Source organism: Vulpes vulpes, chromosome X (genome assembly GCF_048418805.1).
Source record: "Vulpes vulpes isolate BD-2025 chromosome X, VulVul3, whole genome shotgun sequence".
Taxonomy (NCBI): Eukaryota; Metazoa; Chordata; class Mammalia; order Carnivora; family Canidae; genus Vulpes; species Vulpes vulpes.
The window spans coordinates 100,670,529-100,693,209 of record NC_132796.1 but is presented as its reverse complement, the minus strand read 5'-3'; the positions used below and the strand labels follow the sequence as shown (position 1 = coordinate 100,693,209).

The window sequence follows — 22,681 nt, the reverse complement described above, 5'->3', positions numbered from 1 at the left end:
TTTTTGTAATCAGAAAACCACACCACTGAAAGCCAGATACTTGGCTGCAACCCACATTAGTGCATTAGTGAGGACATACTCAGTATTCTTGAGTATTGGCCTCGTTTTTTTCATACCAAAGTAATCCAACTTTTCCCATAACTCATTCTCCTGGTCCCTGCAGTCTCTGTGCATGTTTTTCAAGCCCTCAGCCAGTAAGTAAGTAACCAGCTTAAGTATCTGTAGGTTGAGAAGGTAATTGGTTCCTTCTATCTGTGCTTTGTTTGTTTTCACATATACAGACACTCCTTGTGTCTTGGAGAAATACCACCCAGGTGATCAATGAAGAATCTGCATTTAGAGCTTAGTAATGAGGTTGTGTTGTTTGACAGTGTATATACTGATATTTAAAGAACACTAGGGGATTTGTGTTCTTGAGCAAGTTATTTATCTATGGGCTTAGTTTCCTCATTTGGAAATGAAGAATTTGGACAAGTATTTCATGGGACAAATTTTCTGATTCTGTATAGGAATATCCCTGCCCCTCAGTGTGTGGAAATCATTAAAGATGCCACCCCTCGGCACAGATGAAAAATGCACTGGAAATTGCTGAAAATAGCTGTAGTAGAAAATGCCCAATACAACTCATGGACTCTTTCAATGAGGAAATTACAAGTTCCCAAGGAAATTCTCATGAATTTCCACCTTTGTCAGGAGACACTGAGTATTACAATGTATTACTGATTGATCTACTGTCATGAACCTATTTTTCTTTCCTTTTTGCAGTCTCTGTAACCTGTATCGTGAATGACATATCTAGCAGAAGACTGCACCGTTGTCCAGCAGCTCCTCAGAGAAGTAAGCATAGGTGATTCCCCAAATTCCAAAGGTATTTAATGTATCAAGCAGAAATATATAGACTCTAAAGAAAAGAAAGCAACTGTTCCACTGAGGTCTGAGCCAAGGCACTAGGGTACATGGGCTCTGTCACATATGCTTTCACGTGTCTAGTAAAGCCATGGTAAAGTAAAACCTATAAAAGTGCAATTATGAAAATAGGGACATAAAAACCAATCAAATGCAAATCCCTTTCAGGGACTTCAAAGTCAACCCCAAAGTAAGAACTCTTTTTACACTTGCCCTCTGCCTGCCTAAATCCATCCCATCGTTTCACCTCACGAATTAATGAATTGATTTCACATTCATCAAATGGACATGTTGAGTACTGGATCCCCAGATTTTCACCAGAATAACCTGCTGAGAGGAAAAATCCAGCTGAGTTTATCGCTCACCACTATAGGGGAGAACTCCATATTGACAGAGTCTAAGCGTATTTTAGGAGAGGAAGGGAAAGACTGGGATCTTGATACTTTGAAGTCTGTCCTAATGGGAGTGAGGGACTTGATTAGGGATGGGTATAGGTGGGCATGACAGAACAGGGATTTGGATGCAAAAGGTTAAAAAAGTCTTAGGGTACAAACTGTCAGTTGTTGCTTTCCATTGAAGAGTTGCTGGAATGAACACTGAAGCTATTTGCAATTTGTATCTGCCCGGGCAAGAGTCTTTTCAAATAGTATAGTCATATCCATGAAAATAGTGGAGTGGTAGACTCATGTTAATGTAGTCAGTAGGCTGTGTGGGGTACATAATTTTGGTTTTCAGCATCTGCATACTGGGGGAATACACATGTCCTACAACCCTCCATGTGCTTATGTATTCTGAAGTTCACAGACATAAGAAGCAAGAATTGAGGGAAGATGGCTATGACTAGGTTGGGAGAATGATAGGCAAATTCACAAGGGAAGGTAACATTTGAACTAGGCCCTGATCATTGGTTATACATTTTGAGAGGTTGAGTGGTAACCTGGTCTTTCATACTAAAGGCCACTGCTGCTTGGCTACTCATGACTTCCTTTCTTCTTTAAGAGTTCATTCAGGGCATGTACAGGTGTTGGTGAGTATGTGGACAGAAGGGAACTCTCGTGCACTGCTGGCGGGAATGCAAACTAGTGCAGCCACTCTGACAGTATGGAGGTTCCTCAAAAAGTTAAAAATAGAACTACCCCAAGACCCAGTAATCACCCTACTGGCTATTTACCCAAAGAATACAAAAGCACTAATTCAAAGGAATACATGCACCTCTGTGTTTAGAGCAGCATTATCAACAACAGCCAAGATACAGAAGCAGCCCAAGTGTCTGCTGATTGATGAATGGATAAAGAAGTGGTATATATACACATGGAATATTACTCAGCCATAAAAAGAATGAAAGCTTGCCATTTGCAATGACATGGATGGAGCTAGAGAGTATAACGCTAAGTTAAGTCAATCAGAGAAAGACAAATACCATATGATCTCTTAATGTGTGGAATTTAAGACACAAAACAAATAAGCAAAGGGCAAAAGAGAGACAAACCAAGAAACAGACTCTATAGAGAACAAACTGATGGTTACCAGAGAGGAGGGGGGCAGAGGGATGGGGGAAACAGGGGATGGGGAGTAAGAAGGGTACTTGTGATAAGCACCAGGTGATGTATTGATTTGTTTAATCATATATCATACACCTGAAACTAATATAATACTGGATGTTAGCTAACTGAAATTTGAATAAAAACCTAAAAAAAAGAGTTCATTCAGGACAAAGACGAAAGTCTTTTGCCGTAGTCCTGGGGGGGGGTGGGTCATGGAAGCAATCACTGGGTAAGGTTCAGTGCCCTATTTTTGAAGGTCCAGGGCCCTCTGAAGCAAGGTGGCATGTTTCCTTGTCTATGCTTTTTAATAAATGTACCTTTCAACTTAGAGAAAAGCTTCTTTAGTTTTCTGCTTCCTCTACTTTCAGGGTAGCCTCCACTAGCACCACATAAACATAACTAAAATATCAGTAGGAAAATGAGGGAGGCGTGAGGTGGTTTGTTGAATTGTTCAAGGATGCAAGTCCAGAGCTGCTAATTTTCTTACTTGTGCTTTGTGTACTCCTTTTCTTCCAAGATGACTAAGCTGAGAGCAAATCCCTGTTTCATGTCAAACAGTAGGGTAAAGACCCTGGCAGCAGGATCTGTAAAGCTCCAGATAGCTGGAAGTACTGACTTTTTAAAATTTTGGACTGCTCTCTCTTTATCAGTCTTCCACCCCACCCCACCCCCCAACCCCCATCTCGCTGGCTGTCATACACACACACTTTTTTTTTTTTTTTTTTTAAAGCGACAAGGAGGAAACAGATCTGGTATGCAGGAGGAGGAAGCACTTGGTAGGGAGATGAATGAGAATCACTTTTTTAGGGGTTAGAGATATGATTTAGGTTTTGGGAAATCCATTCTTAGAGATATTTCAGAACAAGTTAAAAAAATCATAATGAACACATCAAGGCAACTTTGCATTTCTCCTGTTGAGGGACCTGATCTCTCAGGTAAGACAGACTGATGTTTGGAAGCCATTGTGAGAGATTTTCATACCAGAACTTGTTGCATTTAATAATTTTCAAGTTCATTTTCCCCACAAAAGTGGCTATATCAGATTCCCACACAGCTTTCATTAGGCCTTACTGTGTCACACAGATCCTTTAAATAAGGTAAAGATGCTTTGAATCGCTGCCCTCTTTACCTTGGAAAGGAAAATGCTGTAGCTCCCCCTTGTGTCATGTGAGGGCAAAAACATCCCTGGTGGAGCCGCTGCAGCGGAATCCACTCCATCAGCATCCTAAAAGGATCTCCTCCAAGCTTCCTGGGGGACTGGAATTTGGCTATGCTGGGAAGTACCAGGGGGATCTAGCTCATGTTTTGTGATCTTCCCCTTATTTCCTATTTTCCCACAGTGGATCCAGGAGCCTCTTTCTAGGAGGGTTGCCTTTTTGTGGCAAACACTTCCTTTGAGATGATTTTCCTCCTGAGGTTGTGGTGTAGTCATCCTCCACTTAGTCCATCAAACCTTGTACCATTTCATCTCCACATAGCGGGAGTGCAACTGGATTCCACTGTCTCCCCCTCTTGCCCTGTCATTGGGGCCATTTCTTCCTGTGTCATGACCTTTCAGTTTGAGTCAGGTACCAGTTTCTTTGCATCCTCACTCCCACTCTCCACCCACTTCCAGGGTAAATGTGCCAAGTTTTCCCCGAGTGTCTCATGCTTTTGTACAGGAGCTTGGACTTGAACATTTTAGCTGCTCAGTAAGCGTGCATCCAGGGTGTGAGATGCAATGACACGTTTTTCTTGGGAACACCTCCCCAGTCTAAGTCCCCACCCCCACACTTGCCTTGGGGGCAGGAGTAGGGGAAATGTCATGGTGCTCCCTGTGAATGAATTTCCTTACTTCCAGTAATCTTTGATAATTATCAAAATTCTCCACATGCATGGAAATTCTTGTATACTGTGGTTCTTGTTACCAATTTTGCATGTTGGTCAATACTACAAGAAGAAAATTCTTATTTTATGGATTGTTTTAAAAATTATATAAGATTAAAGGGGAAAGGAAAGAACATGAGTGGGAAATATCAGTGAGGATGACAGAATATGAGAGACTTGTAACTCTGGGAAACAAACAAGGGGTAGTGGAAAGGGAGGTGGGCAGGGAGTTGGGGTGACTGGGTGACGGGCAGTGAGGGGGGCACTTGATGGGATGAGCACTGGGTGATATGCTATATGTTGGCAAATTGAACTCCAATAAAAAAATTTTTTTTAATTATGTAAGGTAAAAGATCCTGATTGTTAAAAACATTTCCACAAAATTTTTGTTGTGCCTCTAGGGCAAAACCTTAATAGAATTGCTTCATCAAGGTGGGTATGCATTTTGGGGTTTTGTGTGGGTTTTTGTGTGTGTGTGTGTGTGTGTGTGTACACATTTTATTTTTTTAAGTTTTTATTTAAATTCCAGTTCGTCAACATCCAGTGTAATATGAATTTCAGGTGTACAGTAGAGTGATTCAACACTTCATTCATCACTGATGCTCCTCAGGAAAAGTGCCCTCCTTAATGTGTGTATGCATCTTATTTTGTTGTTGTTCCTTTTTTATTCTTTTTTTTTTTTTTTAAGTAACCTTTACGCCCAGCATGGAGCTTGAACTCACAACCCTGAGATCAAGAGTTCCACATTCTCCCACTGGAGCCAGCCTGGCACCCCTGTGTGCATGCATTTTAAGTGTGATTGATAGACAGATAGTGGTCTCTACCTGTGCACTCTCCTGTCTCCCTTAACCTGGTCTTCTGTCCTGGGCAGCTTGCTGTCCCGGCAACAGTACCAACCCATTTCACTTCACCCTTTCCTGCCCAGCCAGACCTTATTTTAAGACTTTGGACACTGTAGTCTCAAGGAAAGTTAGAATCCTTTGGGCCCCCATCCTTAATGGACTCCTGTTTGTCAGGCTTTCTGATTTCCTTTGGCAAAGGCAAGCTTCACTCCACACCGATCGAAACAAAGTTATTGTTTCCTGCCACCTATTGACTTTGTGGCTGGGTCATAGAAGCAGTGGCCCAAGGTAGTACAGGCTAAGTGACAAGTCTTGCAAAAAGTGACTGCTTTGTGAATTTGGAGGTAGGAAAAATCAGGCCTGGTCACCTTCTGAATGAAGCAAGACTCAGACAGGATCTTACAAGGCAGGGCAGAACCAAGACGAAAAGAAGAGCAGTTATTAGGGAATCCAGGCAGAGGAAATGCCTGCTACAAGCAGCCGAGGTAACAATTATACTATATGTCAGCAAACTGAATTCAAATAAAATACATATATATAAAAAGAAAACAAGGGGACTCGTAGGTACCACTAACTAAATTCTTCTTCTCTTACTTAATGTTTTCCCTTGTGCTGCCATGTTTTGTATATTTGTCTTCCACCTGATCTGTGATCAGGGACAGTTTATTGCTTCATCTTTGGGTCTTGTCCACAGGTTACTAGGTATCAATAAATATTTTGGTTAGTAAGTGAATAAAATAAGTGGACCCAATACTTCACAGAAAGAGCTGCCAAATACTAGGAGAGTTACAGTAGGGGAAAAGGAATTAATTTCCAGAAAGCCTAGTTTATCATAATTTCCATATAACAAGCATGAAGTTTCTCATGAGAGACCACTCTTTCTTAATGAAATCATATTTAACTTCTAGAAAATAATCTGCATTCTGTTTTCCTAATCAGCTATGTCTTATTAATAGTGCTAACATAATCACTCAGAGAATGAAAGACAAAAAAATGCCCTGCCAAATCTCTCTCAGAAAAAGGTTCAGAGCCTGAATAGTTCCTGGGAACAATTTGCTAGTCTGGAGAATTCTTCCCATTTTGGTCAGGGCCTCCTATGGAGAGATTTATGTGCAGTGTATGTCAAGAGGTAAAATAATGGCATTTCTCTGCTATACAATGACCCGGACATTTGCTGAGTGCAGAAATGCACCTTTAAACCAGAGAAAGGAGCAAAGTCTGCCCTGATCCAATCATTTTGAAAAGCCATGCACACTGAAGCTGGGACCAAACATAATGACAGGATTTAATTGCTAATGCTCTAGAGGCAACACGCCTCTTGATGTGCTGACCTTTAACCCAGACCTGGGAGGGTGAAAAAGAGAGGGGACAGCTCCCCTCCCTACTCCCACTCCCCAATCTGACTGTGCCTGCCTCGAACCCCGTCCTCACACCCCTAACATGCATCTTCCCCCCCCCACATTCCCATTAGTTACTTCCCACTTTGGGGCCAGGATGGGAATGAATAGAAGAACAGAAAGGAAGGCCAGAGAATAGGAGGAAGTCTACAAGCAGTTGACAGCTGCTTAGAAGCAGGGGGCAGAATTACAGCGTCTGAAATGAAGGCTGAACTCTTGGTCCCCTGAGACTCCCACCCCCCCCCCCCGCCCCACCCCCAGTAGTTCATGGGATCAGGCCTTTCCATTTGTCTCTTCTCTGTCCCCATTTCACCCGCTCTGGTCCATATTTGTAATTCCTCCCTCCTCTACACCTTCAGCTGCCTTATATCTTTTATGTGGCGACTTACGAATGGCAGACTTGAGAGCCAAATTACATCCAAGGTTCTGCCTGTCGCATGTCTGCACCGTGGTAGCTGGACAAGCCGAATACAGCTGGAGAAAAACCCAAATCTGCAGACTGGCCTCACTGTACATTTGTGACCACTGGCCTTAAGTTGGCCCTTTGTGCTGCTCTGCAAGGGTTCCAGTCCATTCATTCTGCTCTTTTATAAAACGTGCACACCACCTTTCCCTTTATATCTCTTCCCTGTTCTCCGGCCACCCTGGGTTTCTAACAGGCTGAGCACACTCCCACGCGTAGGCCTTTGGACTCACTCTTCCCTCCTGCCTGGAGCATCGAGCATCCCACATCTGTCTCTTTGCTCCTTCACTTCCAATTCTGCTGCACTATGTCATTTTCCTCAGTCACACCTGCCGCCACTCTTCAGAAGGCAGTGAGCATGGCCCTGCTGCCACTAGCATACCTTGTGCCCCTAACTTTATGTTTTCTTTAGGAGTTACTGCCGCTATGTATTTTTGGTGTGTCCATTTTCTATCTTCCTGCTAGAATGGGAGTCTTAAGAGACCATGAGTTTTTTCTTCCTAGAGTTTGACACAGTGCTTGCTAGTATGCCATACATATTTAAGGACTGAATGGACAGATTAATGCCTGTTGAGTTTTAAGGATCCTCTCTTCCCATTTGCCAAACCTAGCAGATTCATCTACTCACCCTCCAGTATGCTTTGTACAGTGACCATAGTTTCCAAGCCCAGATTCAATGCACATCATCTAATTGGTGGAGAGAATATTTTTTACTTGTACTTTCTTGGAAAATTCAATGTGATGATTAGGTATATCCTACTTAGCATCATAGTCTCCCATGAATCTTACAAGATCATTTTCCAGTTAGTTTAATCAGCCCCAGTATTGAAATTGGCTTATTTGTGGTCACTAAGCTATGTTTAGTTTAAAATAAATGTGAGTTGGAGTTGTTTGGCTTTTTAGGGATCTTGCTTGGGACTATTAGACTACTATTAGACTACTCAGAAATTATCAGAAACCGCTGTGGTAATTGTCTGGCCTTGTCTTACTTACTGCATACAGAGGCTAGCACACTACTCATGGGTCCTTCATTTCTATCCAGTGAGGCTTTCTAGGGTAACCAGGATTTCTCACCATATGCTAGATGTGTTTTTGTTCACTCACTCTACATGTTTTCTTTTCTTAAAAAAAAAAAAAAGATTTATTTATTTATTTATTTTAGAGAAGGAGGGGAGGGGCAAAGGGAGGGAGAATCTTAAGCAGACTCCACTTTGAGTGTGGAACCCAGTGTGGGGCTCCATTTCACAACCCTGAAATCATGACCTGAGCTGAAACCAAGAGTCGGATCCTTAACTGACTGAGCCACCCAGGCACCTCTCACTCCACATGTTTTCAAACTTAAGAAGTTATGAAATAAAATGGTAACTAAAACCCACCACCTGTACCAAACCACCTTCTTTACCTCACCCCCCACATATTCAGTGAAATAAACATGCACTTGAGTGTATATAGGCGATCACAAGTGTAATAAGATGTCAGTGGAAAAGATCTGACAATAAAGATGTTTCTTTCTCATAACCATGAGCCAAAAGAACCTTCTAGGGTTTATTCTTCTGCTTCCAGGTTATAAATACCTCCACATTTTCTCCTTTTGTAATGAATGCTTTGGGAATGAGAAATGCATATTAAAATTTGAAGGATGTATTCTCATTGGTTTTCAGGCTTTTTTGCTCTTGAAATAGTGAAAGCATGAATGGTGGGAAATAGAAATACAGGACACAGAGGGCAAATACACCAAAAACCTCATAAATCCTCCTAAAGTTATCTTAATATGCAATTATTAACTGAGCTTCTTAGACTTGCAGGCATTTTTATCCAGCGCCAATTTCTTTGAGGGAGGGCTTGGGAAATCTCTACCCCAGAAGATCCTCTTTTTCACAAAACACTGCTCCCACCCTGACTTTGTGTTAAGCTCTAGAAAATGGCAGTGAAAAGATATTTTCCCAGATCCTTTGTCCCTACCAGAAGCAAGGCCCTTTTCAATTATAATGTGTACAGGATGACGTTTACAATCTAAATTGCTTAGGTACAGTGAATACTCACATCCTTTGTGTCCCTGAGAGCCCTGGCCACAATATATATGGCATAACGCAGACACTCAAGAAGCATAATCTGCAGCATAGAGCAGATGCTCAGCAAGTTCAGTGACCAAGGAGATCAATGTAAAGTGAATTAATAAGTGAACTATGAAGCAGACATTTCTATCAGGAGTTTTTAACCTCATAGCCATCTTCTTGATACTAGAGGTGATGCCTCCAATCTGACAAGAATAGTGCAGCTCTATGAGTTTTTGGCCGTGCTTTGAGATCAGCTAGCCTTGTGTGTTGTACCACTAGTAGGTAATCAATCAAATGGAATGGACTGAGTCTGTGGGCAAAATGAGAGAAAAACACTTTGGCTTTCACAGATTTGGAATGGAGCTGGAATATCACTATTGCCAAAGCCTAGTTTCATCTGCATAGAGGAGTCACATAGCACTCTTCAGTGGAGACATGGAAAACAGATACATTTTTGTTTAAAATCTTCTAAAAATGAGCAAAGAAGCCCTAAAAGCCTTTCAGTGACAAGGCAGAATCACAAAGAGGATTTCAACTTGAGATGTGCTAGCTGGGGAAAATGAGCAGTGGTTAGACTCCTCAGCTGTCCATCAACAAGATGGCTCCTAATCCACACTTTCCCTCTTCAGTGGGCTCAAAGAAGATGCCTTTATTCTGGAATGAAATATACACACATTGAACTGTGAACAAAGCATGATGAGTGGAGACATCATTTTTAGAAACACATGTCTCTTAACTGCACTCTTGAAGGCAGAGAGTGGAAATTCCATGAGGGTCTTAAATTATTTCATTAGAAAGAACAGACAACAATCATTGATAAATACAGATCAACTGGGATTGCAAAATTTTTGAATGCAGCCTGGAAGTTGTTCTGGGGTTGTAGGTCCTCTCAAGTGGTTGAAAGAGGCACAGTGAAGATACGAAGATTTTGGTTTTGTGTGTGTGTGTGTGTGTGTGTGTGTGTGTAGAGGAAATAAACTCTTACTTAGCATATACAGTAGGACATTGAACTATAAATAATACAGACAACTTTGAATCTGCTGTTGTGCTTGAATGTTTTTATGGCCCCATTTCCACCATGATAAATATGATCATTCTCTCACTTGGATGCATATGCACTTTTGTGCATGGATGAGTGCAATCCCTACTTCACTGAATAGAGCTTGATAGATAAATACTTAATAAAACAAAAATCTCACTAACTTATTCTCCATCAATGTTGAGTTTTTGATAATTTGGGCAGGGACCAAGCAGAAGTTTCCTTTAGCATTATCCATAAAGACAGGGTTTGCTGAGCAAGTTAATAACACAGACAAGATTTAAGAAGAGTATTTGTGTAGGAGAAAATACAGCCTCCCATCAATTTTGGCATATGCCTTCTGATACAAACATTTGTAGTGCTAAGTGCTAACCTATTTGCTTAAAGATTGGTCCCCTATTGAGTTATTCTGAAAATTTTAATTTTTAGTGATTAAGTATAACTGATCTTTCCTCGCTAGTTTTGAGTTATGGAGAGCTATTTCAGATTATGTGGACCCTGTGGCCAAAACTGGCCATAGGAGCCTCTCTAGCCTACATACAATGGACAAGAAATTCTTAGATTTACTTTTATCAGTGAGCCCAATACTCTGGAGTTGACCATGGTGTCAGTGGGATGCTAGTCACTAATACAACCTTTTTTTTTTTTTTTAAACTAATGTAACTTCTTTGGAGTCACTGGTGTGTACTGTGGAGAGCTAAGTATGGAAGAAGTAAGGTGCGGGAGGCAACAGCACATTGATCTCTTATACCTCATAGAATAAGGTCTCGGCTTGGTCTAATGGTAAATATTTATCAGGAGGATCACTAACCCTTGTCTTTTCTTAGACATACATGTACAGTGCTCAGTACCAATGGGCAGATACTGATGGGTATTGGGAGGATCCATTCTATTTTAGAGAGAAACGCTCATCGCCAATAGATGATGTCTTGGTTGTTAGTACTATACCTAAAGTCAATTTTAATGTCATCTTAGAACATTTAGGGTTTGGGGAGTGGTTTCTTTACTTAGTACTCAAGAGTTTGTCCTTGCCTTGAACACAATCTCATAAGCTTAGTGAGTGTTCACATAGGATGTTCAAGACATTTTTGGGAAGCTGGGACGTTTGGTTGTATTTTTTGATCATGTGTAATTTGCAGTTGATACAGAATGACAAGTAGAATTGCCCATGGTGGGGCTTTTTAAAAATTGATCTTTTCCTGTAATATTTTAGGGCACTTAGTGGTAGGTTAAGTTTTCAGTTCTACTTTGACTTCTTATACGTAGGTTGTGGTGATCTTAGTGCACTGTCCTGGTGCCGTTCCTCGTAACCTGATGGAGACTTCTCTTTTCCTACATCAGTGATTTGCTGTCTGACTGTTTGCTTTTACTTACCTTCTGCTAGGATGATGTCAGGGGCCCTACAGGATCCTGAGCAGCATTTCCTGAGGTATCTGGCTTGTTCCAAAGCAGGCAGTGTGTGTTTGGAAGTGTTAATATGTAAAGAATTAGGGTTATAGATTTATCACTTTTCGAAACTAATTCAAAGGTGTTAGGATGCCTTCATGAGTGATGTGTTTGCAAAGCCTCAGAGCTTGTTTGGAGAGTTCTTCGACTAAGGTTCAGAATGGATGGCTGTGAGTTCTCAGGCCAAAAATGACCTGAGTCAGGTAAATTCGGTACACCTAAATTATTGTAATACCTATTTCATTTGTGGTTTTAGTAGGCAAGGCACCTGTGGAGTAGAGAGATGGGATTATTTCAAGAAATTGACCTAATTTAGCTTGAGGGAAGTGCGTGTCAGGCATTTCATGTCAGTTACAAGACATAATCAATTGGAGGAGAAAGTGGAAGCAATTCTAGCCTATCAGAAGGACTCTGTTAGACTGATTATAAAAATGGTTACTTTACAGTCTTAATTTCATGTAGTCTGGAACACAGATCTCACACTCACTGTCCAGATCCCGTAAATAACCCTCAATGAAAATGCCTTGTACTTGTCCATGGATGGCTAGACATGTTCTAAAGGTGTTCAGGTGGTATTTTCTGGAAAAGAGTAATGAGACCTAAGGCCTACTAGAAGATGTTGCATGTGATTTTCCCATTGCCTGGGTTGGTGATCCAATTATACCGCAGAATTTCATGAAAGTTCTCCTCAGCCCAGTTGACCCAGAGAATCTACTGGTGATTCTACTTTAGATAGGTGAATGTGAACATAGTTACAGGCATGACGAAGGCAGCACTAATGATCCAGGAGATGGTGTTGTCTAGTACATAACTCACCCATGTCAAGCATTACCAGTTTTCCTCTAAGCCATATGATGATGCATTAAGAAATAGAAAGTTAAAAAAGGGCAGCCCCGATGGCTCAGCGGTTTAGCGCCGCCCTCAGCCCAGGGCCCGATCCTGGAGACCCAGGATCGAATCCCATGTCAGGCTCCCTGCATGGAGCCTGCTTCTCTCTCTGCCTGTGTCTCTGTCTCTGTCTCTCTCTCCTCGGTCTCTCATGTATAAATAAATAAAAATCTTTTAAAAAAAGAAAGATAAAAAAAAAACGGTAATTGGGACTTAGTAAGAAATTTATGTTAATAACGACCCTTAATGCTGACTTGGTTTCACCCCTGGTATAATGGCCAAAAGGGCACAAACCATTGGTTTGTTTACTTTTTTTATCCTGGGACATTCTTTACTCTGCATGGATTATACAAACCTTGAAATTTTGGGCATGCCTCCATAGGAACAGTGAAGCCAACATTGGAGCCCATGGGAAACTTTCCACTCATCATATTCTGTTTCTTGAAAATTGTTTATACTACCTGCATTTGCTTGTCCAATAGTAAAGCATAGTAAACACAGTCTTGAACTTAGTCTCTATCATAATTTTAACCAACTTTCAAAATTGTTTTTTATGGTCTTACTTCACATGGCTTCAAATTTTCAATTACCCCACACTCATAAGAATCAGGATTGCTTAGAGCATACCAGGTCATCTTGGCTTGTTGGAGCTGGAGACCGCCAATTCTTTGATATCTGCTTTAAGCAGTGGTAGGTTAGGTATCCACATGGGGTAAGATGTGTGGACTTCACACTGTGCCACATATAAGAAAGGAACATAACTGGATTTTGAAAGAGGTAGGTTGATTTACATTTAGTGGCCTGTGTATGAAGTCCTGTATATTTCTGGACATTAAGAGCTATTTGCCTGTTACAGGTTTGAGGGCTGCCTACTACTCCACCCTCTTACTCACTTATTACGATTGTTCTGTGGGGTCATTCTATGACAGGAAGATTAGCACGTTATATGCCTACACTTGAGACACTGTTCATTTTGCTTTTCAGCTATGTATTGAAAGTCTTTCAAGTGTTTAATAATTTCAGTTGAAGTGGGGAAATTAATCAGAATAGAATCTAGTATTGGAAAGGAGGTTTAGTGTATGAGTAGAATTTGAGTTCTATCCAAGCATTCTATGATAGCTTAAATAATTTTTCTTGATTTTCTTTTCCAGTAGCTGCCTTGCCTTGGAAATCAAGACTCTTCCCTCGTGTAATCATGTACAGCTCTTGAACAGCATTGGTTTTATCACTAAATAACTGGACATTCAGAACCTGAAGAGGCAATAGTATAAAACCAACACTAGAAATAGGACCTTTCTTATAGAAAACTAAGGAATATCTCTAGGTGCTGTCTCCAAAAGTGAGCTTGCAAAACAAACTGGAACTTTGAGATTGTCAATAATTCAGGATACTTGCATTTTATTTGTAAAGAAAGAATGGCTACTCTAATGGTACATGGTTTTGTTCAAATATGGAGCAAGAAGAAGGGGATGTCTAGCTCCAGAGAAGCATACATTGAAACAGTGGAAGGAAAGAAGAAGATTAGACTGGTTGTCTATTTCACCAATGGAGAATATCTAACTTTTCAGCTAAGTAATAATATTAAAAATGTGGTCCTTAGATCCTATGGAAAAAAGCAAAATCACCTGCACTTAACTTTCCAAAATAATAACTTCTTGTTTATTGAACGATTATCTTCCAAAGATGCTAAAGAGTTGAAGATGTTCCTGGATAGAGTCCATCAAAATAATACTCAGCCATCCATGAGACCTGTTAAGGATGGAGGTATCTTTGCCAGCATGACAACACCAAAGGAAATTAACAAAAACTCCTTCCACAGAGCATACAAGGAGCCAGGTAGTGGATCTTTTGAGACAAGAGAAGGAAGTGGAACACCTGACCTTCAGAAGATGCCTTTGTTTACATCAAAGTCATCAAGACTTAGTTGCAAAGATTTACCAGAGAGTGGAGACGGGAAGAAGAAAAAGATGCTATCATCTGGCTCAGAGATGAGTGGGAAAATACCAAAAAAGAGTAACTCTGTTAGAAAGAAGAAATCCCAGACAAACCCCTTGAGGTATGTAAGTCATGATGAGAAGAAAAAACTGAGGTTAAAACTGTTAAAAAAGAATCAGAAATTAGAATTTGAGCCCTTACTCAAGTCCATTTCTCCTGGAGAGCCTTACCTAGATGGCAAAAGTCTTCTTCAGATGCTCTCTGAGAAAATATATTTGACATTTCTGTTGGAACCAAGGTATAATGCAGATGACCCAGAGTGGGACAAATTCAAGATGACCTTCAACTTCTACCCAGAGAAACTATGGCAAGGCCTCCCCAATTTGGGAAACACCTGTTACATGAATGCCGTTTTACAGTCTTTATTTTCCATTCCATCATTTGCTGATGATTTATTCAGCCAGGATTTCCCGTGGGGTAAAATTCCCCTTGATGCTCTTAGGATGTGCTTGGCACAGCTGTTTGTTTTGAAAAATATTTATAACATAAAAATCAAGGAGAGGTTACTTGTAAATATTAAAAAGGCCATTTCAACAGTTGCAGAAATATTCTCTGGCAATATACAAAATGATGCTCATGAGTTTTTAGGTCACTTTTTGGATCAGATGAAAGAGAACATGGGGAAAATAAACACACTTTGGAAAATGAAAATTGAATCTGAGCAGGACAATTCAGCTCAACAGGTCTTTGCTGGCAGTGGTACCACCAGAGTACTCATTTGTCCCATCATCACTAATTTTGAGTTTGAGTTGCTGCGCTCTATTATTTGTCAAGCATGTGGTCAGGTAATTTTGAAGACGGAAGTGAGTAATTATCTATCCATCAATCTACCCCGGGGAATGAAAGCACTTCCTTTGTCTATTCAGTCAGCCTTTGATCTCTTCTTTGGAGCAGAAGAACTTGAGTACAGATGTGAGAAATGTCAGCACAGGAGTTCTGTTGCAGTGCACAAATTCAGTAGGCTCCCCAGGGTTCTTATTGTTCACCTGAAACGTTATATCTTCAACGAGTTTTGGTCGCTAAGGAAGGATGATCAGGAAGTTGTTATTTCCAAGTATCTAAAGTTATCGTCTCATTGTAATGAAAGTACGAAACCACCTTTTCCTGTAAGCAAGAATGCGCATAATAGGGACTTCCAAATCCTAAAACTCTTTCAGAAGATGAGTGCTGGCACCATCTGTCCATCAGCAGCTTCATCAAAGTTGGCCTCGGCATCCAGTGACTCCCCAGTTCTGCATGCTGGACCAGAAAAAGGGTCTGAACCACAGAAATGCCAGATTTTCTATGACGGGTCCAGCAGAGAACAACAGAAAAAGGACCTGGGCAAAAGCTCTGAACAGAATATAACAGAGTCCAAATTGCTGAACTTAGGAAATGGAGCACTCATTGAAAAAGAGCTATTTGCTGGCTTAATGATGGATCTGGAAGCAGTGTCCCCTTCTCTGATCCATGACAAAGATGGTAAGCCCACCAGTAGTCCAGAAATACACCTGGCTGAAGCCTATCTTCAAGAAGCATCTGAAAATCTAAAGCAAAAGAAATACGACAAAACTGACATGTTTGTAAATTTTGAGAGTGTTGCTAAGATCCTCGAAGACTTTTTTGAAGGTAAAAAACCCAAAATTTCAAAAAAAACAGAATTCCAAAAAGCGGCTGAACGGACACAGCAGCATGAAGCAATGAGGATCTACGAACAAGCCCTTCAGCAGGCACTGCTTCAGATCCTTTTGAAGCCAGATGCTCAGTGGTACATGCAGAACCTCAGGAGACCCACAAACCTAGGTCCCCAGCAGGCCAGAGTAAATTCCCAAGGTGCATCGTGTTCCACTAAAAACCCTGGAAACAAAGTTTTAGATACGGAGAAGACAGAAACTAAAGCCAAGAAATCAAAAAGAAATGCGAAGGTGAATGATCGCTATGCCTATCGGCTCATTGGTGTTGTCAGCCATCTGGGGAAGACCCCAAATTCAGGCCATTATATCAGTGATGCCTATGACTTTGAGAGGCAAGTGTGGTTCACATACAATGATCTCCAGGTATCAAGTATCCAAGAAGCTCTGATGCAGGAGGCCAGACTTTGCACCGGGTACATCTTCTTTTACATGCACAATGAGATATTCGAAGAGCTGTTGAAAAGGGAAGAGAACTCCCAGTCTCAGAGCACAGAAACAGGGGAGATCCCTCAGGAGAAATAAGTGGGATGGACTCCTGGTTGTACACATCTGCTTGATTGCCTCATTGGCTACCACTTCCTCCATGGAAGAAAAAGTCTGATCTCTAGCCAAAGATGAAGAGGTAGTTGGCATTCAGGACCAGAGTTCAAGCAGAAACACTTGGAAAAATCTCCATTCCTAACCCTAATACAGACACTTCAATACCACAGTTCCACCTGATAAACGTTCTTTTCTAGTAGACTACAATTGTGCTCTCCATATTCTAGTGCAGTGGATTTTATTTTATTTTTATTTTACTTTATTTTTAGTGTAGTGGATTTTAAATGCAGCCCTTGAGCCAGCAGCATTAGGAGCATGGAGAAACCTCTTTAGAAATGCAGATTCTTGATTCTTAGGTCCCACCACATACCTAGTAATGCAGAAACTCTGGTGGGGACAGGTTGGAACAGCAATTTGATAGAGATTGTCTAATGCTTGAGAAATTTGGAGAGCTACTGTAGTGTGTCAGAATATCTTGGTGGATTTTGCTGTTGTATATTGGAATGATTTATATTTCTAAAGGGGTTTCATTATGCTTTTTGTTTCTTATATTCACGAATGCCTTTCCTTCAGAAACTTATAAAAACATAACACACACACACAGAAATCACTTTTCTGATCATACTCAGTGATTTGATGAAAAAAGTTAGTTTCTGAAGTCCTGACCAAAAAACCCACAAAAACAAGAACACCAATTGCCTAGGTCCTAGCAATAAAAAAAACAAACAACAACAAAACAAAAACAAAAACAAAAAAAAAAAAGTTGCTGTGGTCCTATCAATGAATAGTAAATTAAGCGGGTAACTCAATGAATCCTTTGTGAATACGCAAATGAGACTATAACACTGGGTCAAGTCTCCAAATTGTTTCTTAAACTCCTCCTTTTCCTCAATGTCAAAGGAGCATGAAAGTATATAACCATCAAGCTCAAACTGTAAGGATGGAGAACTTATTTGCCCTTAAGAAACTGACCCATTTTTTCCTTTTTCCTAGCAAGCTGTTCTTGGTCATTCTGGTCTTCTCAGAGAGACACTTGCTTTGCCTCAAAGGTCTCATTCAGACTTTATCTGAATCCTTGAACAATCCTCTGCATTCAACATTATAAGACTAATTCTGGATTTCTTTTATTTCTCCATATCTTTTAGCAAAGTTGGCTTTATTCCTTTAAGGAATAAATAGCGTACACTTTAAGGTGGCCTTGTAGGATTTGTAAGTCTTACTCATTACTGATTTTGTACAATGTCATAAAACTTGCACCTATTGATACTACGTTATAAAACTTGTGCCTGTTTAATACAGTGTCATAAAATTTGTGCCTGGAGATGATCTGCTTCAGGGATTAAAGCCTCATGGATCCCGAGGTGGTCATTATTCTGTCGGAACTCTATGCAATTTAGGGATTTGGAGTTCTGATAGTATGTAGGTGCCATCTCTGTCACCTAGCGTTTTCTCACCTCTGAGGCAGTGAACCTGTAACACCTTGCACCTTTGTTAGGAATATATTACTTACAGATTACTCATGCTAAAAGGCTTTCTCACAGGACACAGAGGGACTGAATTTTTGGTTCTACCTTTACTAGCACAGGTGTATTCCCCCTTGTGTATGGAGTATGCTTTTGTTATGGTTGTATTCATCCAACAGCTTGTTGATGCTTTTAATGCCAGAGATCCCTAAAGAGGTAAGCTGGAACACAGTAAGTGTAAGAAGATTAGAAAATGCCCTCAAAAGGGAAAACCAGATTGGAAAGTTAAGGAATTCTATTGTTCACAACATGGTGTATCAAGAAGGAGGTCTGAATGAGACCTGGAGATTCCTGAGGCAGATGCGAGAGGGGGCGCTTTCTAGATGGAATTAATCAGTCTTATGAAAGAAAGTGCCACAGACGCAATGATGAGAAATGTGTTCAACTTGCATAGTACTTCAGCAGTTGCAGTGCTTGAAGGATAAGGCTGGAGTTACACTTGGAGGAGAGGAATTACAGTTTTGTTTTGCAATTTTGGGATTCTCTTCTCTAGAAGAGTTCAGTTGGAGCTCAGTCGCATAGGCAATGAAAGCAAGAGTTTTAGTAAAGAGTGAGTGAAAGTGATTTTGCTTGGAAAGGAAAATGAAGATGACAGTAGTTTTGAGATTTAGAAATGTGTGGTGTGGAGTGTAGAGTATTAGACATCCTGAATATGCTGCTTGTTAGCACGTAGCACTTCCAGAATGCAGGCTAAGTCAAAAGGTGAAGAAGAAGGTCGGGATATCTGTGACAGGGAAGATCTGTCCTCCTGGACAGATGGCATGGCTGGAATCCATCATTGTCCTGTGAGAAGAAAGTCCAAGTGCTGTATACACTATTTGCCTGCTATACTGTTGTTTTAATAAAAGACTAGAATAATTTTTAAGTGACTCAGTAGCTGTTACTTATTAATGAATTTTAACTAGTTCTCTAATTTACAGATCGGGTTTTTTTTTTAAAGATTGTATTTATTTTTTTGTTGGGGGGGAGGGTCAGAGGGAGAGAGAATCTTAAGCAGGCTCCATGTCCAGTGTGAAGCCCGACATGGACTTGATCTCACAACCCTGAGATCATGACCTGAGCAGAAATCAAGAGTTGGATGCACAACCAACTGAGCCACCCAGGCGCCCCCAGGTCAGTTTTCTGTTTTTATTATATTTTTAAAGATTTTATTTATTTTTTTAGAGAGAGAGAGTACTTGAATGTGCACAAACAAGTAGGAGGGAGCAACAGAAGGAGAGAGAGAAGCAGACTCTCCGCTGAGCAGGACTCAATCCCAGGGCCTTGAGATCATCATCTGAGCTGAAAGCAGATGCTTAAGTGACTGAGCCACCCAGGTGCCCCCCCTGCCCAGGTCACATTTCTAAATAGTCCATGGATGTGAAAACTTTCTTTGACAGTGTATTAGTTTTCTTTTGCTCCTAAAACAAATTACCACAAACCTAATGGCTTAAAACACAACCTTCCTATCTTACAGTTCTGGAAGTCAGTACAGAATGGGTATTACTGGGCTAAAATCAAGATGTTGGCAGAGCTACAGTCCTTCTGGATGCTCTGAAGGCACAATCTATTTCCTTGCCTTTCCTAGCTTCCAGGGAATTCCCCACATTCTTTGGCTCATGGCTTCATTCCTCTACCTTCTAAACCAGCAGTATCAGGCTGAGTCCTCACACTACCATCTCTGGCTCTCCCTTTTCTGCCTCCTTCTTCCACTTTTAAGAATCATGGTGAGACTGGCCCAATCTGGTAATCCACAACAATCACTTGGCCCAAGCAGATAATCCAGGACAATCTCCCTACTTTCAAGTCAGTTGATTAGCAACCTTAATTCCCATTTGTTTTATAATAGATTTACAGGCTCCAGGAGTTAGAATATGAACATCTTTGTGGGGCCCTTACTCTGCCTACTCATAGTAAAGTCAATGAAAAACCATTTTGTCCCAACAACAACAACAACAACAAAGTAGGCCGATTTAGGACTCAGACACTGGGGAAATGGTTTTGGTCTCTCCACCAGGTAAAGAACCCAAAGCACCTATGGTTTTGGCCAACGGTGAGGGAAATTTGAAAGTGGTCATTGGAGAATACCTTGAGACCAGTTATAGAAACAAGGGCTCCAATAGCTTTGCAGATTTTCTCTATTCTATGTATGTGTCTGTTTGTCTATACTCACTACTCTTTTTCTCTATCCTGCTTCCTATATTTTATGCACAAGTTATTGGAGGTTAACTTTACAATTTAACCTTTAGGTAATAATAGTCAATGGGTGCCTTCCTGCAGTTGAGTAATTAATAAAGTTCATGATGGATACCAATGACTTGGGACTCTGAGTCATCTAATTTGAGGGAACTGTGAAAACATTAAAAAAAATGGTGTATCTAGTAGTTAGAAATTGTTGTTTTGCTGTTATAAGAGTTCAAATGTATGTAGAGGGATGCAGATGGAAGCAGCGTAACCAAAGGGATAGGCTGTGCCATTTACCAACATATTGCCTCTCAGCTCCAAATCTACCCTTCAGTACATGCTCTGCAGCAATGGACAAAACCCTTTCAGGCATTCCTTCTTTACAGTGAGCACATGTTGAGCTTTTTAGTAGACAGTATAAGATGTACATTTCCGGGGAAGGGGCTTTCTTGCTGTTTCCAGTTGTTGAGGTGGGTTAACAATGTGAGCTGTGATTGTGAGTATATCTGGGGGTGCACTAGCCCAGCCACAGAACCAGGATGTGTGGTCCCTCGTGACCTTACAGCTGCTACCTGGTCTGGTGATGACTTACCTGATGCCATCTTAACCTGGACACCATGAATTCCAGGGCTCCGTATACCCATACCCTGATTCCCTTTGATCTTATGGCCCTCCCAGGTTTGTATTTCTTGGCCCTTCTGATGCCCGGCCCTCTTGACAGGTATCCACATGCTATAGGCCTCCTGCCATGGCACCCTTAGTCTTCTACGTGACTGTGTACCTGACCATTGGCTGTAGCCCTACTGGTTCCCTGGGGGGTCACCAATGGGGACCCTGCTCTCTCTGTGTGCCCTTGCATCCCCACTAGCTGAGGCTGGTCTGCATCCTGACAGCTCTACTGTATTCCGATGGTTACTTCCTGCTTGCCCAGGGACTGAGGACTGTGTCTAGCTCAGGTCAGCCAAGAAACTTCTCTGCCATCCAGTAGGCTGCCAGCTACATCATCAACAAGATCTGAACCCTGGCCCTGGAGATCAAGACCCCTTTGCAAATTTGTCCTTTCTTGGATACTCTCCCTCAGCCCTAGGATACAGTATCAATTTTTCTTATGTCCTATAGTTACCCTTATGGTAGGTTAATAAGTCTTTGTATTAAACTCCTCCTGTTTAAATAACTATTTTCTATCTCCTGACATAGGTTAAGCATGTCAGGTATTCTAGCTCTACCACTGCAATTAAATCCAAAGATTTTAATGTGAGATTCATTGTTCTGATTGTATTTAGTGTTGCTTTTTGGCACAAAGAAGGCTGAATGGAGAACCATAATCCTTTAGTTGCTGGGAAGAGACAGCTAAGATATCAAGAAAGCACCTCTTATTTTAATGTTTCATCTGCTATGTAGATAATAAGAACCTCTAGATGGTTTTATGGAGTGATTGCAGTTCAAACAGGTTCATGGGTGTCAGTGACAGAGAGTTTGCACCACACCGTCACTCTCTAGTGTCTAATTCACCCTTTATCAACCTGGTTAAATTTCTGTCTATGTTGACCCCAGTCAGTAAGAATTCTTTTTAAAAAATATTTTATTCACTTATTTGAGAGAGAGAGAGAAAGAGAGAGGGGGAGAGCGCGCACTAGCAAAGGGAGAAGGGACAGAGGGAGAGGGAGAAGCAGACTTCTCACTGAGCAGGGATCCTTATGTGGAGCTCGATCCCAGGACCTCAGGATCATGACCTGAGCCAAAGGCAGATGCTTAACTGACTGAGCCACCCAGGTGCTCCTTTCACAAGACAATTCTTAGCAAAGTATGTTTCTGTAACCTATCAGAGTGGATTATTTGCCCCACTGAAAGGTTCTGTGGCTGACAAGCAACTATGAGATAGTGAGCTCCAGGTGACCCTGGGTTGCCACTCTGACTCAGTGGTGATGCATGAGTGGTACAGGGAGACTCACATCTGGCACCACGCACTGGGTATCATGGTGCTGGGCTGAAACAGCACTATGTCCATGCAGGATGAGGCCTTTCCTGCCTGCAAGGTGGACTTCTAGCCCTGGCCCCTGCCTGACACCCACCCCCACATCCCAGAATCTACCCCTGTCCTGAGATTCACTTGCATCAGAAATAAGCCAAGTACTCTGCTCAAAAAAATATCTGAAAGTTTCATACTTGAGATTACCACTAGTCAGGCTACTCTTTTAAGCTGAATGTGTTATTAATTCTGAAATCTGTACAGCAGGCTGGGCACCTAGAAATTTGGGCAGGAGTCACTGTTGCAGTGTGGAGGCTGCAATCCACAGGGCCAGCTGGCAGGCTGGAGACTGCTGCAATCTTGAGGCAAA

The 22,681-nt window shown here is 41.3% G+C and overlaps 1 protein-coding gene across 3 annotated transcripts in view; it reads left to right on the top strand.

Moving 5' to 3' along the window:
- The window catches only part of USP26 (ubiquitin specific peptidase 26), a 54,192-nt gene extending 36,774 nt beyond the window's left edge, over window positions 1-17,418 (top strand). For all 3 annotated transcript variants that reach the window (XM_072744082.1, XM_072744083.1, XM_025983190.2), the window contains 2 exons: window positions 766-837; window positions 13,600-17,418. In XM_072744082.1, the coding sequence (XP_072600183.1) occupies window positions 13,864-16,638 (2,775 nt within the window). In that variant the 5' untranslated portion in view covers window positions 766-837; window positions 13,600-13,863 and the 3' untranslated portion in view covers window positions 16,639-17,418. The remainder of the gene's footprint in view (window positions 1-765; window positions 838-13,599) is intronic.
- The last annotated feature ends 5,263 nt before the right edge of the window (window positions 17,419-22,681 follow it).